Source organism: Triturus cristatus, chromosome 1_1 (genome assembly GCF_964204655.1).
Source record: "Triturus cristatus chromosome 1_1, aTriCri1.1, whole genome shotgun sequence".
In the NCBI taxonomy this organism is placed as follows: Eukaryota; Metazoa; Chordata; class Amphibia; order Caudata; family Salamandridae; genus Triturus; species Triturus cristatus.
Genome location: NC_140579.1, coordinates 13,449,413 through 13,463,893, shown reverse-complemented (window position 1 = coordinate 13,463,893; position 14,481 = coordinate 13,449,413). Strand labels below are relative to the sequence as shown.

The window sequence follows — 14,481 nt, the reverse complement described above, 5'->3', positions numbered from 1 at the left end:
TGATGGAGACCTATCCGCAGCCTGCAACATCGAACTATGCGACTCACCCACGTTTTTGCTTTTAAAGTGTCTGCCCATGGAGTCCTTTATTGAGGATGCAGAGATACAACTGATGCATGAGCTTGGGGGCAGGCGTAGAACAAGCTTCCTCCTGATTAGCATCAAGACCACTGCACGCACTCTCCAGGCTCTGCAAGCTCTTTTCTTCACCAGCCTCCTTCGATAAGTATGCTGGTCCACTTACACAGGCGCCCAATCTCCCTTTCTACTGAGCTATGAGCACCCTTCTGAGTCTTTTTCTTTGGGCAGGCATCACTGGACGAGTTACTACCGCTGCCACCCTATAGCCGCTCAATCCAATGGTATTCGATAGTGTCTCCTTGAAGAATCAACCTAGCTACCACTGTCGCTTGTCAACTAGATCCTGGTGCTGACACTCTTGCGATGTAGCTGTGGCTTAAGGGTCAGAGAACGTGGTGACACCAGACCCTGATGCACGCCTGCACCTCAGCTACCCTAGGCATGGCGCAGTGGTGAAGGGGACGAGACCCTTGCCCAAGTGAGGGCAAAGATGTCTCTGCAGGCACTTGCTTGCACCCACAGGCGTGAATACAAAAGTGCCTGTAGATAGTGGTAGAGGTCACGGCAACAGTAGAGTACACTCCAAGCCGCAGTCAGTCTCCAATGGCTCCAAGGGGCTCAGGCCATTACAATCCTTAGGCCGTTCAAATGTCTTCGAGGCGTGGCTGCTACAAAAACAAGCATTTACAATGCAATCGGTCTCGCCTTTGTGACATTATATGTATTTAGCTATGCAGCACATGAGCCTGGGTGCTGAAACATCTACTGTTCTTTAACATGGAAGGAAAGTAAGCACCAAACTGTGTGACAGACCGGTATGGGAAAACATGGAGAGAAATATTGCCTTTCAGCGGGAAATGGTATAGTCCAAAGCTCTGTTTTAATATAAAATCAGGGCCTTCGGTGGTCATATCACTGAAAATTCAAGATCACTGCTCAAGTGTAGGTTTGCCCCTTCACCTTCTGTAAGTACCTAGGAAGCGAAGCCTCAATTAATCCATTTAATTCCCAGAAAAGAAAACCTGTTCCACAGTGACCCATGCTATGCAAGAGCAGGATACATTTTTGTTCTGCTCAGAAAGAATACCTGCCTCCTTATGGCATATAGTATATTTGGGAGAGCAATTGATATACGCTGATTAGGGGACTTGTTTGCTTAAAAAATTAAATTGCAGTTTTCTCCTTAGGTAATGTTCTGATGCGATTGGAAAACTTAATGATTTAAGCATTTCCTGATGAAAATGCATGCATAACTTGTAGCGCTTGCACATTTTATTCATCATTAGTTTAATTGGTTAAAACATACGTGTCCTTCATGTTCCTACGAAAAATGTTGAATCAAGCTCAATGCAAAACACAAATTATGTGAGAATAAATCATTTGGAAAAAAGAAAACTCATTACCTGTTCCCACAGGAGGTAAACAGATCATAGAGCTGAGACAGAGTACACTCTGATAGTATCCGGTGCCATACGACTGTGGGAACGCGAATCAACGCGGATGTTCAGTAATTTCGTGATCTCAATACTCGAGCAACACCAGATTGTATTTATGGTAAAATCCAGCACTTAAGTCGAACAACCCCCACCCCAAAAAGTGAAACCACATAAAAAGATAAAGTAGGTGTTAGGTAACTACTTCAATGACAATTAATTACACAGATATCATAAAACAAGCACCGGCAACATAAGCAAAGATACGGTTGATGTAATTCTCCAAAGCCGGTGTCATCGCCTCCCAGGAAAAAAAGTAACGCAAACCAAAAAAAACAACGTTTCAACTGCAACGCGAATCAGAACAGCAATGTGCACCAAAAATACACTGAAACAAATGTCAACAAGAGCTGCGTGTTCCAGTCTAAAACCAGGGGAGTGACCACGTCCCAAGCGGTGGCCATGGTAGGGTCAGGCAAACCCCGGCCTCATACTGATGTTAGCATGGAAACAGAATGGATCAGAGTAAAGCATTGAATACATAACATGAGGAATAGCTACAGGAAGAGCTATCACACTCAGTAAGAAGGACAAAGTAAATTTTTGTGGTATTAAAGAGGGTGGGGGGGACATTCAGGCAAGGAGTGTCACTCATTAGATAAAAAGTCTCACTAATTTGGACCAATGATGCCACTAATCTGGACAAGCAATGTATCTCACTAGGACTTGTGGTGCGGTTCACTCATGACGAGCAGTCACTCATTAGGACGAGCAATTGCACTCTTTTGGTTCAGCCATGTTAGGCTTTTGGGCTAGCAGTCTACCCTTTTGTGGTTGCATTGAGAAGAAGCAGTACCGGAAAAAAAGGATAGGGCATAACAGCCAGAGCTGGCGACTTCGGAGCTGGGGAACCAGGTAGTCTTTGCTCAGGATCTTGTGATTCTTCGCAAATTACTTAATCTCCCCACGCCTACCAAAAATGTATGTGTGCTTGTGTAATGTAACTGTTGCTCATGTAAAGCGCTCCAATACCATAGGGTCGCGTTCGCATAAAAACTGCAGAAAGAAAAAAAACGGCCATTTCAGCCAGTCACTCAATTTAGGTCAGCTTACCATATTTGGATTTTAAAAAATTCTCGTAATTTGCACAAGTGGTGCCACTAATGTGGACCTCTATTTTCACTCCTTTAAGCCGTTGATCTAATTTATTTTGACCCGCAAAGTCACTCATTCGGTATCACCCACTGGAGCCGGTGACGTAACTCACTGAATAGCGATGTCGTAATGTAGGCTACTGATACCAGATTCCTCTGGACAGATGTCACTCATTAATAACAGAAAGCCCTTTATTTTGATCATAGCTACTCAGCTGGACAGGGATGTCACTCATTTGGACGTCGACGCCACTCATTTCGAACAGTGATGTCACTAAGCCCTTAGACCAGTGATGTCATGTTACTCATATGGACAATAAACGTCACTAATGTGGACCAGTGGTGCACACTCATTTGGACTAGTTGCGCGAGGCAATTCAGTCATTTGCAAGAGGCGTGACGCTCACTCGCACATTTCGCCATACATACCTAAGTGGGTTAATGTTCCTGCTGCATAAATCAGTATGCGGAGGTAAAGCAAGTATCGGAGACCTCAACATTAAGAAAGCAGAGATCACACATGGCGTGGCGTCCAAGGTGACAAGGAAGTGTGGAGTCAAAGAACCAAAGCCTCATGCCGCGCCTGCAGATGGATGGCAGAAGCGGTGTGTGTCGGCTACCTTTCACTCTTGTATGCAGGGCCACCCTTGGCTGAGCGACGTTACCTGTCGTCGTGCGCCGAAACGAGCCCACTCAGCCGGGGGAGCCTGTGGAGGAGAACACGCTTTTCATTTTGGTAATTGCTTATTCGTTCGTGCATTTGTGCTTTTCCCTTATCCTATCTCATTTTTATGTGCGTGTTTAATTAGAGCTCATTTTACCACCCAAGACGAGGTGAGGGGGTCTCGTGCCCCTGCTTGCACCAGGGTCCCTGGCACCGCTTCCACACTGGTGCACGTCGACATTATGTGGCAGGCAAGCCCAGTGGCGGGGTTGTGTAACTGTGTATGCCGGAAGATGTGAGACGCCTGTCTTCCGGTCTTCGAGCACAATTCGCACTACTTTAATGCAGCCAGCCAATAAGAGGGGAAAAAAGCATTTACAAATGCAAAAGGACTCGTATTTAAGCGAGTCCTGTTGCATTGTAAACAAAAATGCGGGCGCCGAAGAAGGCAGGAATGGGAGTGGGTGGGGGGGTGGTGGTGGCCAGAGAAGTCACAGACTGCGGTAGGGAACAGGGGGAGGCAGGGAAACAAAAGAGTTGCTGAAGTAAAGGGGCTGATAGCCATGGAAGGATAAACATGAGGTCATGGTAGTAAGGAGGTGGGACTAATATGCCGGCAACTAATCAGAATGCAGCATTTCAGATTTGAGCCAATCAAAAGCATGGGCAGAAAGTGGGCAGAGCTTCTCCCACAATACTGTATACAGTATCTCTCTACGAGACAGCACATGCACTGCCTAGCCGAGACCTAAAAACAACCGGTGCCTGTACAAATTGGCAGAAATTAAAGGGTTTGTTTGTTCAATCACAATTTTGAACGCAACTTTTGGGCATAGTGCACATAGCTCAGCACCAAACAACTAACAGCAGCGAGTGGGCGGGGCAGGCGGTCACAAGCACGGGAAGCAGCGTCACAGGAGGAGTATCCGTGAGAAATCAGTGAAGGAGAAGCTTTAATTTCTCTCACATATCACACTTGTTGCTCAAAGTCTCTAACTTGCTTTAATGAAGTACTGCCTGCATGTAAAACTTCACTGTTCACTAAAGTGTGCACCATACAGAATGAGACTTGTCTCCAGTACCTCACTGTTTCTATATGAGGAGTAGTAGTGGTGATGATGTGATCAGTGATGTCATCAATGATGTCAAGTGAGACAGCTACCACTTGATAATTCTATACTTAAAGACATTTCTAAAGTATATCAAAAGGCGTTGTCACTTTTGATCAAGTGTGTGCTTGTGCGTACAGCACAAGCTGCCTAGTGGGAAAAGACCTATTGGGAGCCTACCAAGAGCTCAGAGTGGACCTACAGCCCGCCCACTGCTTACCATTGGCTGACTTTTTTGTCACTCTTATTTCTTGCTTTTTACAGGATGGATTTTTGTTCCATCTTGTGTGTGTCCCTCCTCTGGAACATGGCCTCGTTGCCATCCTTTGGCTTGGCTGACTTGAATCCTTTTGACTTCTGTGGACCCTCACCGAATCATTTCTAGAATCCAGGGACCCCCGCTGAGTCATTAGTGGAATAAGAGACCCGGCCTAAGCAGTTTTGATGATTTGAACCACAAAAATGATGGCCTTTTATTTAATTCACATTCAAATATAAGAAAACACAATTTTAACTTTAATGGGAAAGTTGGAACTTTTCTAAATCAAGAGGCTACCCATCATCCATACTATATTATATTTGGTGAGTTTGCACTGCTCCCATGATTCAATGACGATACAACTTTCTTTGTAGCTCGCAATTTACAAGTTAATATTCCTTTACATATAGAAAATGTTTTAAAATGTCATGTTGTACATTTTTTTATTTATGTACACCTTATTTATTAGTTAAAATGATTTTCTTATTTGAGCAGATTCAGACCCCCTGAGTAGGCGTTGTGGCCCCCAAGGGTCCATGCACCACAGGTTAATAACAGCTGTTTTAGGGAGCTACTTTTTTCCTTTACGCTTAAGCGCTCAAGAGTGTGCATGTGTTTTCTGGCCCCCTCCCTCGCATGCTTCTAACCCAGCCAAATATCTGAACCCCCCCAGCTCTGTGTTGCTGTCTCGTCTGTCTTGCAATCTCTCTGTTGAGTGCTTCTCCGGCTGCCAAACTCCACTTTCCACTTTCCATGTTACGTTGTTGCTCAGGGGCTTCCTTCCCTGACGGTGCAGCGCAGTGAGTCCCTCCTTGATGCTGCTCCGCACCCTCCTCTTTGCTTCCTCCCACCTGCTCCTACATTGCCCCAACCCTGCAGCCTCATATTTTCTATTTTCTTATTATTTATTTGTTTATTTATTTTGGTGATAATTGTTGCAGGCCCGTTTTGCAATAAAAAAGCGTTTTTGTGGTATGTGTATTTCATTTGGCGCCTGTATCATATTGTAGGTGCATGCAAGCGAATGGGGCATGCACACATACCATGTCACACATGTATGCACCTACTGCATGAAAGTCACTATGGCTGCACCTTTGTGCATTTTATTTAGCCTTTTTTCCATTTGGCCATGCTGAACAGTCTCGCTGAAGCTACACAGCACTGTCAAAGAGCATTGACAAAGTCAATAGGCCCCAAAGGTGAATCCTAATGGCTTTGACAATGCTTGTTTTTTCGATGAGTGACATCAACCGGTAAGTCTTTCGACCTTCACATGTCAATCATGTGCTGTAAATGAAGACCCACCTGTGGCTGTGCAGCCCTTCCTCATAGCACCAGACGGGCCTCGCAGTCCTGGAACAGGGGGCCAGATGTACAAACTTTTCGAGCTGTCGCAAACGGAGAATTGGGCTGTTTGTGACCCCTAAAACAGCTGCCAGCATGTGCCAACCCAGTTTGGTTAGCTGGTAACCTGTTACCGACTCGCAAAATGGGGATTTCAAGTCCATATTAGGAAGGGACATGCCAAGTGCGTCCTTTCCTAATGGTGAGTCGCAGGGGCATGTATGAATGTTTTGCGCCCGCATTACGGTCGCAAAACATTCATATTTTACCGACTCCGTGAAGGAGGTGGTAACCCATTCACTAATGCAAAGGGGTCCCCAAGGGACCTCTTTACCCCAAAGGGACTCCTTCCCTTTTGTGAATGTGGGCGCAAACATTTTTTAAGAGCAGGCAGTGGCCCCATGAACCACTGCCTACTCTTAAAAATAATGAGATAGCTTTTCTTTTTTACTTTTGAAATGCATCCATTTTCCTTTAAGGCAAATAGACTGCATTTCAATAAAAAGATTGCATCATTTAAAAAGCAATCGCAGACATGGTGGTCTGCTGATCCCAGCAGGCCACCATCCCTGTGATTACAGACCATTCCCAATGGGTCGCAAATTGTGAAATACCTCATGAATATTGATGAGGTGGGTCATTTGCGACCCCATTGGAAATCGTTAAATGTGCCCGAGACACATTTGTACATCGCATTTTGCAAGTCCCTAATTGCGAGTCGCAAAAATTGCTATTAGAGACTCGCAAATTAAAATGGTCGGACACGTGGCCCTAAATGTGAAAAGGCTCCTGAACAGAATGCTGCCTCTGTCATTGTGGTACAAATTAGGAGCAAGCTCCCAACGCTGCACGGGCAAAATGTAAACCCCAAGAAAAATTTGGCAAAGCCTACAAGTCTGAGTTATAACCGAGAATGCAAGAAAAAGCTTTTGTTTGTTTTGGGGCGTCTTCCCCAAGGAAGGCTGTGGCTGTTTAAAGTGCGCTCCAGTGAAGAGAAAAGAAACGTTATATTTGCAAGAAAGAGCTTTTGGCTTTGCCAATGCTTGTTTGTTTTGGGGCGTCTTCCCCAAGGAAGGCTGTGGCTGTTTAGAGAGCGCTCCAGTGAAGAGAAAGGAAACGTTATATTTGCAAGAAACAGCTTTTGGCTTTGCCAATGCTTGTTTGTTTTGGGGCGTCTTCCCCAAGGAAGGCTGTGGCTGTTTAAAGTGCGCTCCAGTGAAGAGAAAAGAAACGTTATATTTGCAAGAAAGAGCTTTTGGCTTTGCTGAGGGTCTCATCTCCCCTCATCTGTGAGGGTCTCTTCTCCACTCATCTGTGAGGGTCTCTTCTCCCTTCATCTGTGAGGGTCTCTTCTCCACTCATCTGTGAGGGTCTCTTCTCCCCTCATCTGTGAGGGTCTCTTCTCCCCTCATCTGTGGGGGTCTCCCCCCTCTCACTCCGGCCCTGTCCCCGGCCGGACCAGCAGCGCCCCCGCATTCCTCCCTCCCTTGTTGGGACCTGGACTGAAGAAGGGCCGCAGGGTGGGGGGGAAGGGGGCCCCGGAGGAGGTGAAGAGCAGAGACCGGTCACTCACATTGTACACCGAGAGCCTGCGCCCCTCATAGTCCAGGAAGAGACCCACAGCCCTGGGGGGCACACGGGGGGCCAGGAGGGTGGGAGCGGAGGTGAAAGCTTTGTATTCCCCATCTCTGAGCCACACTGCCCAGAATCCATCCTCAGGCGATAGATAGATCTCCCCCTTCCTGCTCACAGCCTCGTCACACACCCCCAGCTCCCAGTCCGTCTTGTCCCCCACCTTCACCTCCCAGTAATGCCTCCCGGAGCTCAGCCTCTCCCTCCCCAGGACAATGAGGTATTTAGTGAATCTCTGGTCCGTGTGGGGCCGACCCTGGTCTGTGTCTCCGCGCCTCACGCTCCTTCCGTCCTCGGACAGGACGAGCTTCCGATGAGCGGTGTCCGGATCCAGGGTCACCGCAGCTGCAGGGGAGAGAAGCAGAGGTCAGAGGTCACCACCAATCACAGCAGAGAGCAGCACTCGACATTTCAACCTCGTACAAACATCTGAAATAATAAACAAACACTGGCAAAGCTAACAATCCAGACTGTTTGCCCTTCTGTCTCATGCACGTGAGATATCAGGGCGCGGTGTGAACCTTGTGCCAGACACGGACGGAAGGTACCTGTGCGGCCTCCTCTCTCCTCGACGCCCTGTCTCTGACCCTCACCAGACCCTCACCTCTCCCCTCGCCCCCCCTCTCTGACCCTCACCAGAGCCCCACTTCTCTCCTCGCCCCCCCTCTCTGACCCTCACCACCAGAACCCCACCTCTCCCCTCGCCCTCCCCTGTCTCTGACCCTCACCAGAGCCTCACCTCGCCCCCACTATCTCTTACACTCACCAGAGCCCCACCTCTCCCCTCGCCCTCCCCAGAGCCCCACATCTCCCCTGTCTCTGACCCTCACCAGAGCCTCACCTCTCTCCTCGCACGCCCTCTCTGACCCTCACCAGAGCCTCACCTCTCTCCTCGCCCCCACTGTCTCTGACCCTCACCAGAGCCTCACCTCTTCCCTCGCCCTCCCCCGTCTCTGACCCTTACCAGAGTCCCACCTCTCCCCTCGCCCTGCCCCGTCTCTGACCCTCACCAGAGTCCCACCTCTCCCCTCGCCCTCCCCTGTCTCTGACCCTCACCAGAGCCCCACCTCTCCCCTCGCCCTCCCCTGTCTCTGACCCTCACCAGAGCCCCACCTCTCTCCTCGCCCCCACTGTCTCTGACCCTCACCAGAGCCCCACCTCTCCCCTCGCCCTCCCCTGTCTCTGACCCTCACCAGAGCCCCACCTCTCTCCTCGCCCCCACTGTCTCTGACCCTCACCAGAGCCTCACCTCTCTCCTCGCCCCCCCTCTCTGACCCTCACCAGAGCCTCACCTCTCTCCTCGCCCCCACTGTCTCTGAGCCTCACCTCGCTCCCCCCTTTCTTGGACCCCTCCCTGTGCCCCCGCAGGACATCACCCCTCTCCTCGTCCCCCGTCTGCCTCTGATCCTTGGCCTCACCTTCCTCCTCCCTTTTACCCTTGTGTTTTCACTCACTCCTTCCTTCATGAGTGAGTGTCTTATGCATGGGACTGCAGCCCTGTGATGGTGTCTCTAGTGTGCTCAGTTCTTTCTTCCCGATGGACGTCTCCTGTCTTCGTCTCCCTCCCTCCTCCCTCCTTCTGTTTCCTCGGGTTTATTCCCGTCTCATGTTTGACTCCCTCCCCTGTCGCGCTCCTCTGCTTCTCTCCCGCACTTTCTCCTGTGGTTTTCTTCTCTCTCCTGTGGGTTTCTTCATTCTCCTGGTTTTCTTCACTCTCCTGTGGTTTTCTTCACTCTCCTGTGGTTTTCTTCACTCTCCTGTGGTTTTCTTCACTCTCTCCCCGTTTCCTCACACTCGTCCCTTTTTTTCCATCTAACTTTTTCTCTGCAAGTGTTTTTCTCTCACCACTTACTTTCCTTCACTCTCTCCTTGTGTTTCATTTCTTTTTGTTTCTTGTTTCCTTTCTCTTATTTACTCCGTACTTTCTTTCCCTTCACTCTGTTTCCCTCCTTCTGTTTCTCACTCTGGCTCCTCCCGTCTCTCTCCCTTCCTCGGACCCCCCTCTCCTTAGGAGAAGACCCGCTCTGTCTGCGGCTCGACAACTCCTGTCATGGCGGGAAAATCACCTCTCGGATTATAAAGTGACCCAGGGGTGAAAGTGAATAAAAGAAAGAGGGCGGAAGAGCGACGAGGAAGATGTACGGGGGGAGGAAGAGGAGTGAGGGGAGAAGAGACGCAAGAGTGAGGAAGGAAGAGTGAACACGAGGCGAGAGGGAGGGAGAGTGGGGTGAGGACAGCGGGGAGAAGAGCGGGAGAGGGGAGAGATAACAAGAGGGGGCAGGAAGAGGGAGGGCGAGAATAAACAAGAGGAGAAGGACGACGAGAGATGGGAAGAGAATAAAGAGTTGAGAACCGAGGAGAGAAGAAAGAGTGAAACCCCGAGATGAGGGGAGGAAACGGAGCGATGGGGCCGGATGTACGAAAGCATTTAGCGTTTCTTAAGGGACCAGGAATCGCTCTTTCCGGCCGTTAAGAAACGCTAAGTGGCCTTTCCAAATTTACAAGGGCCTTTGGGAATCACGAAAAAGCGATTCCTACCCAGTAGAAATCTCATTTTGCGATTTCTAAATAGGAAATCACAAATTGGGATTTCTTATTTGCGATTTCCTAAGCAAATGTACAAAGCATTTCCTAAATGCAAAATGAACGTTCAGGAAATGCAAAATTAGAATTTGCATCTGGCTTAGTCTGTAAACCGAAATGCAGACAAATCAGTGGTGAGAGAAGGACAGGGGTAGATTAGGAGAGAGAGGGATGAGAGAGTGGGAGAAAGGTAAGGCAAGCATTGTGAGGTTCCGTGTGAGACGGGACGCCACTTCTTGAGTGGTGACGAATATGGATGAGTTTGGTATCTATGAACCGCAAATGACGAGTATAGTGGGTGTACGAAGTTTCGCAATACAGCCACGTATGGTTCGCCTTATTTTTGGGTTCGTTCATCCGAACCCTCGGGTTCCATTTTAGATACAGCGTCCATTTTGTTTCTTGCCCTCAGGTAGCCAGCGAACGGGCTTCTTGCCCGCTTCGTGACCCTGGGACTCTCAAGCTAGTACGAAGGACACGTGTTTCTTTGAGGTGACTTTTACGATGAGGGGAATGACACGAGTGAGGCAGATGGCCCCGCTCAAGGCCCATCTTGCCGCTCCGGTCTATTGTTTCAGCCACGCATACATTAGACACGAGGTCTTTGACCCCTTTATCGAGTTTCCTTTATTGCCCTCACACTCTTTTCTAACCTGTTGTGCATCCTTGTCCTTTCCTTACATCTGTTTTTCGTCCTTCCTCTTAATGTGTTTATGGTTAGGATGGAATGTGTTTATTGCGGAGGGGATATGTTTTTACAGTTGGGAACCGGTAAGACTGTTGTAATTATGTTCCGGCCTCCTGAAACATGAACGCGACCCTTTTGAAATTTATTGTGGGAACTGAGTTGTAACCTTTGTTCACCATACTGTGCTATGGCCAAAACTTGTATAAAAGGAGCGATCCACTTCTACGAATTTGAAGCAGTCTCCGAGAACCTACACGTTGTGTACTTCTTGTGACCTCTGTATCCCTGCAGTAATAAACGCTGATCTCTGACGTCGCTGGAAGTGTCCCGTGTCTCTGTGTTTGGTACGCCAGAACAGGTAACCCACGAAGGTTTCAGGTGTTGTTCCCTGGCACCGCTGGGTCTTAAGAATAACCCAGTCCTTCAGTTGGCGCCCAACGTGGGGCGACATCAACGGTACCGGTCCAAAGCCCGACGATCGTGAGGAACTTCGTGTGAAATCTCCGAGGGAAGGTGCACCCCGCTTCATCGATCCAGTTGTCGAAATAAGTGGCCCGACGTCTTTTCCCGCGAAGATCCCCACCTCCTGACGGCTGCGACGGACCGATGCCCTGACTGTCGACCTGTTTTGGCGCCTGGCGTAGTCCTTTGTACGGCGAGACGATCAACGGGCCTTCCTGGTGACGCCATTGTTCTCTCAGTTAAGTATTTGTGGGTCGCTCCCAGTGTTGCTTTGTTGTTCGCATGGTTCCATAGCATTCGTGGTTCTTAGTTGTTGGGTTTTATTTGACGATTGCAATTGCCAAAAACCGAGGGTCTTGCATTTTTGCGAGGACATCGTAATTCGATAGCCCTTGAAGTTTGTATACTCGGTTAGTGTGCACGATGCCTGGCCGTAGTACTTTGTTTAGGTTTCTCAAATGTTGCAGCATGGATTCCCGGCTGGAGGATTCATGTCCGATACCTCCGGCTGGAACTCCGCTTTACGAGCTCTAGAGTCGCCATGGCGTGGGTCCTATCGTATATAATGAATATTGGGTTCGTTACACTAAAAAGGATGGCGTCCTTAGTTGGCCACCTCATGGTAGTTTCGAGACTGCCATTTTAGATAACTTGGAAGCTAAATTATTTAAAAAGAAAGCTAGGCCGGCCATGTTTGATTCCTTCCGGTTATGGCGGAAAGAGGCCAAGCAGAAAGAAATCAAACAGAATAAGAAAAATAAACGAGAAGGTGTTATTACGGTGATGCGCAATGCAGAACAATATCAGTTAGACAAAGATGAGAAAGAGCAGGAAGTTAGTGCTCGGCTTCACCACATGGCAGTGGACAAATGTTATCCGGCGCTACCTTCTACGATCGATAAGACAGGAGAAGAATTGGTGGAAGATTCGCTTTTGTCTTATCTGATGAAATCGCCACCTCCCTATGCTCCCGATGTTATGGGTCCCGTTCATCCACCTCTTCCTCAACCCGCTGTTTTGGCGGCTGCTGGTCAGCCCGCCGTTCCTCCCGTACTCCCGAATCCCCTTGGGCCACAGATCGTACATCCTCTTGTTCCGGCTTCTCTTCCTACTGCGCCTTTCCAAGTCCCTCCTCAGCCTGTCGTTCCCGCTACTCCTGCTGCTGCGTCTACTTCTACTGTTTCCACCCCTATGGCTGCTACGCCTGCATCTTCGTCCTCTTCTCCTTCGGTTCGTAGTCGTCTCTTGACTGCTGTTGCTTCTCTTTATTCTCCGCTCTTTGGGCCGATACTTGGCTCGACTCTTTCAGATGTTGCCCAAAGACGCAGCCAGCTTCCTGATGGTAGGGAACGTGAATCGTTGGTGAAAACGGCACGTAGATGGATTCGTAACCCTGTTAAATACACCCCACGTGTAGTGTTCGAAACGTTTTCTCAGTTTAATGTGCCCACGCAACGATTTGTGTTCGAAGAATTGTGTAAGTCATTGAAAGAGGAGTGGGACGATGATATAGCTGATGATATACCACCTGAGGTTTCCGAGCTACAGCTTCGGTTTGCCACGGGTGTCATTGTAGGTGATAAAGTTCGAGAGGCTCTGGAACGCTTGTTATCATTTCGATGTACAGTGCAACCGCGTGCACTGTTTAAGGACGCGACCGCGGAATGGATGGCACAACCTGGTCAATATCCTATGCGGGAAGTTCCCCCAGTGTGGATGCCAGGTGATCCTACGGCTGTCCCTCCTGTCCCAGGCCATTTCCAGAGAGTATGGATACACCTCCCTTGGAAGCGATCGGAAGTTTTACAAGTGAAACAATCCCTACCTGATCCCCGTAAGAATCCTGCAGGGTATTATAAGGAGCTGTCCCAATTGGTGGATGCTACTGTTATGAACCTAGCCGATATCGATATGTTGTTCGGCAATGTGGTGCCTCAGCCGATTTGGGCGAAAATTCGTCACGAGAATCACGTAGCCGAGTTAGGCGGTGACTGGGCTGCCCTTACAGCGGCAGATGCCCGGCAGGTCGGTGGGGCTAAACCTGAACAGATTATTGTGGCTTTGCCCCAGAGGATAATTACCCTCATGAAAACGCTTATGCCAGCGATGCGCGTCAATTGGGACAAATTATCAGCGTGCAGGCAAAAGAGGGATGAAAGTGTTTCTGATTTCTTTACGAGATTTGAGGAAGCGTTCATTGATCATAGTGGTCAGGACATGGGTTCCGAGGGTGGTCAGCGGCTGTTCGTTGATAAGTTTGTATCAAATTTGTTGCCCGACCTTGGCAACAAGTTGAAGAATTCTGAGAGTGCGTGGGCTGTTTCTACCACTGCCCAAATATTGGCTACGGCCCAATATTACGAGAATAGAGAAAAAGAGGAAAGTGAGCGTGCAGAAAAGAAAACGAAGGATCTCAAAACTAAGGTCTTGTTGCAGCAAGCCTATCCACCGCGTTCGAATTTCAGTGATACACAGCAGCCAAACAGATCTCAATCACAGTTTTCCAGATCGCAGACGCGAAATGCTTCGCCTGCGCCTCGCTTTGTGCTGGAATATAATCAGTGCGCATATTGTCGTGGGGAGGGCCATTTGAAATTCGATTGTCCGGTTCTCCGTGATAGGACCAATGGTGTGTCGGCTCGAGGAGGACGTAGTGGTCCTCAACAGGTTTCTCGTGGTAGAGGTCGCGGAGTTACCCAGAATCAGGCCGAACGCTTTGCGACGTCTTCGGATTCGCAAAATTGTTTCGATCGGCGCGAACCATCGTCCGGTCGGTCTGCACAGTATCATGTGGATGATTGTTATGTTGAGTGTGATGTTGATGTGGATGGTATCTACTAGGACAGCCATAGACAAAGGAAGGGAGAAGTATCAGTTCCGGTTGATCAGAGAGGGCCTTATGTTGCAGTAGCCACTTTGGGCGTTGTTGAGCCTTTTCTGTTGGACACTGGTGCAGCAAAAAGTTCCATCATGCATTCGAAACTCCCTGGCGCGCCTTTGTCTGGCTTAACGAATGTTTCCGTTGGATTTTCTGGCGCCCCCGTTAGCAATCCAGTTTCTAGCCCTTTGCCC

At 48.9% G+C, this 14,481-nt stretch overlaps 1 protein-coding gene across 1 annotated transcript in view; it reads right to left on the bottom strand.

Annotated features, from left to right (window-relative positions):
* Positions 1–4,880: 4,880 nt before the first annotated feature.
* LOC146869129 (butyrophilin subfamily 1 member A1-like) overlaps positions 4,881–14,481 on the bottom strand; it is an 862,288-nt gene continuing 852,687 nt past the window's right edge. Inside the window, exon 7 of the mRNA XM_085627799.1 lies at positions 4,881–8,021. Coding sequence (XP_085483925.1) covers positions 7,477–8,021 — 545 coding nt within the window. The 3' untranslated portion in view covers positions 4,881–7,476. The remainder of the gene's footprint in view (positions 8,022–14,481) is intronic.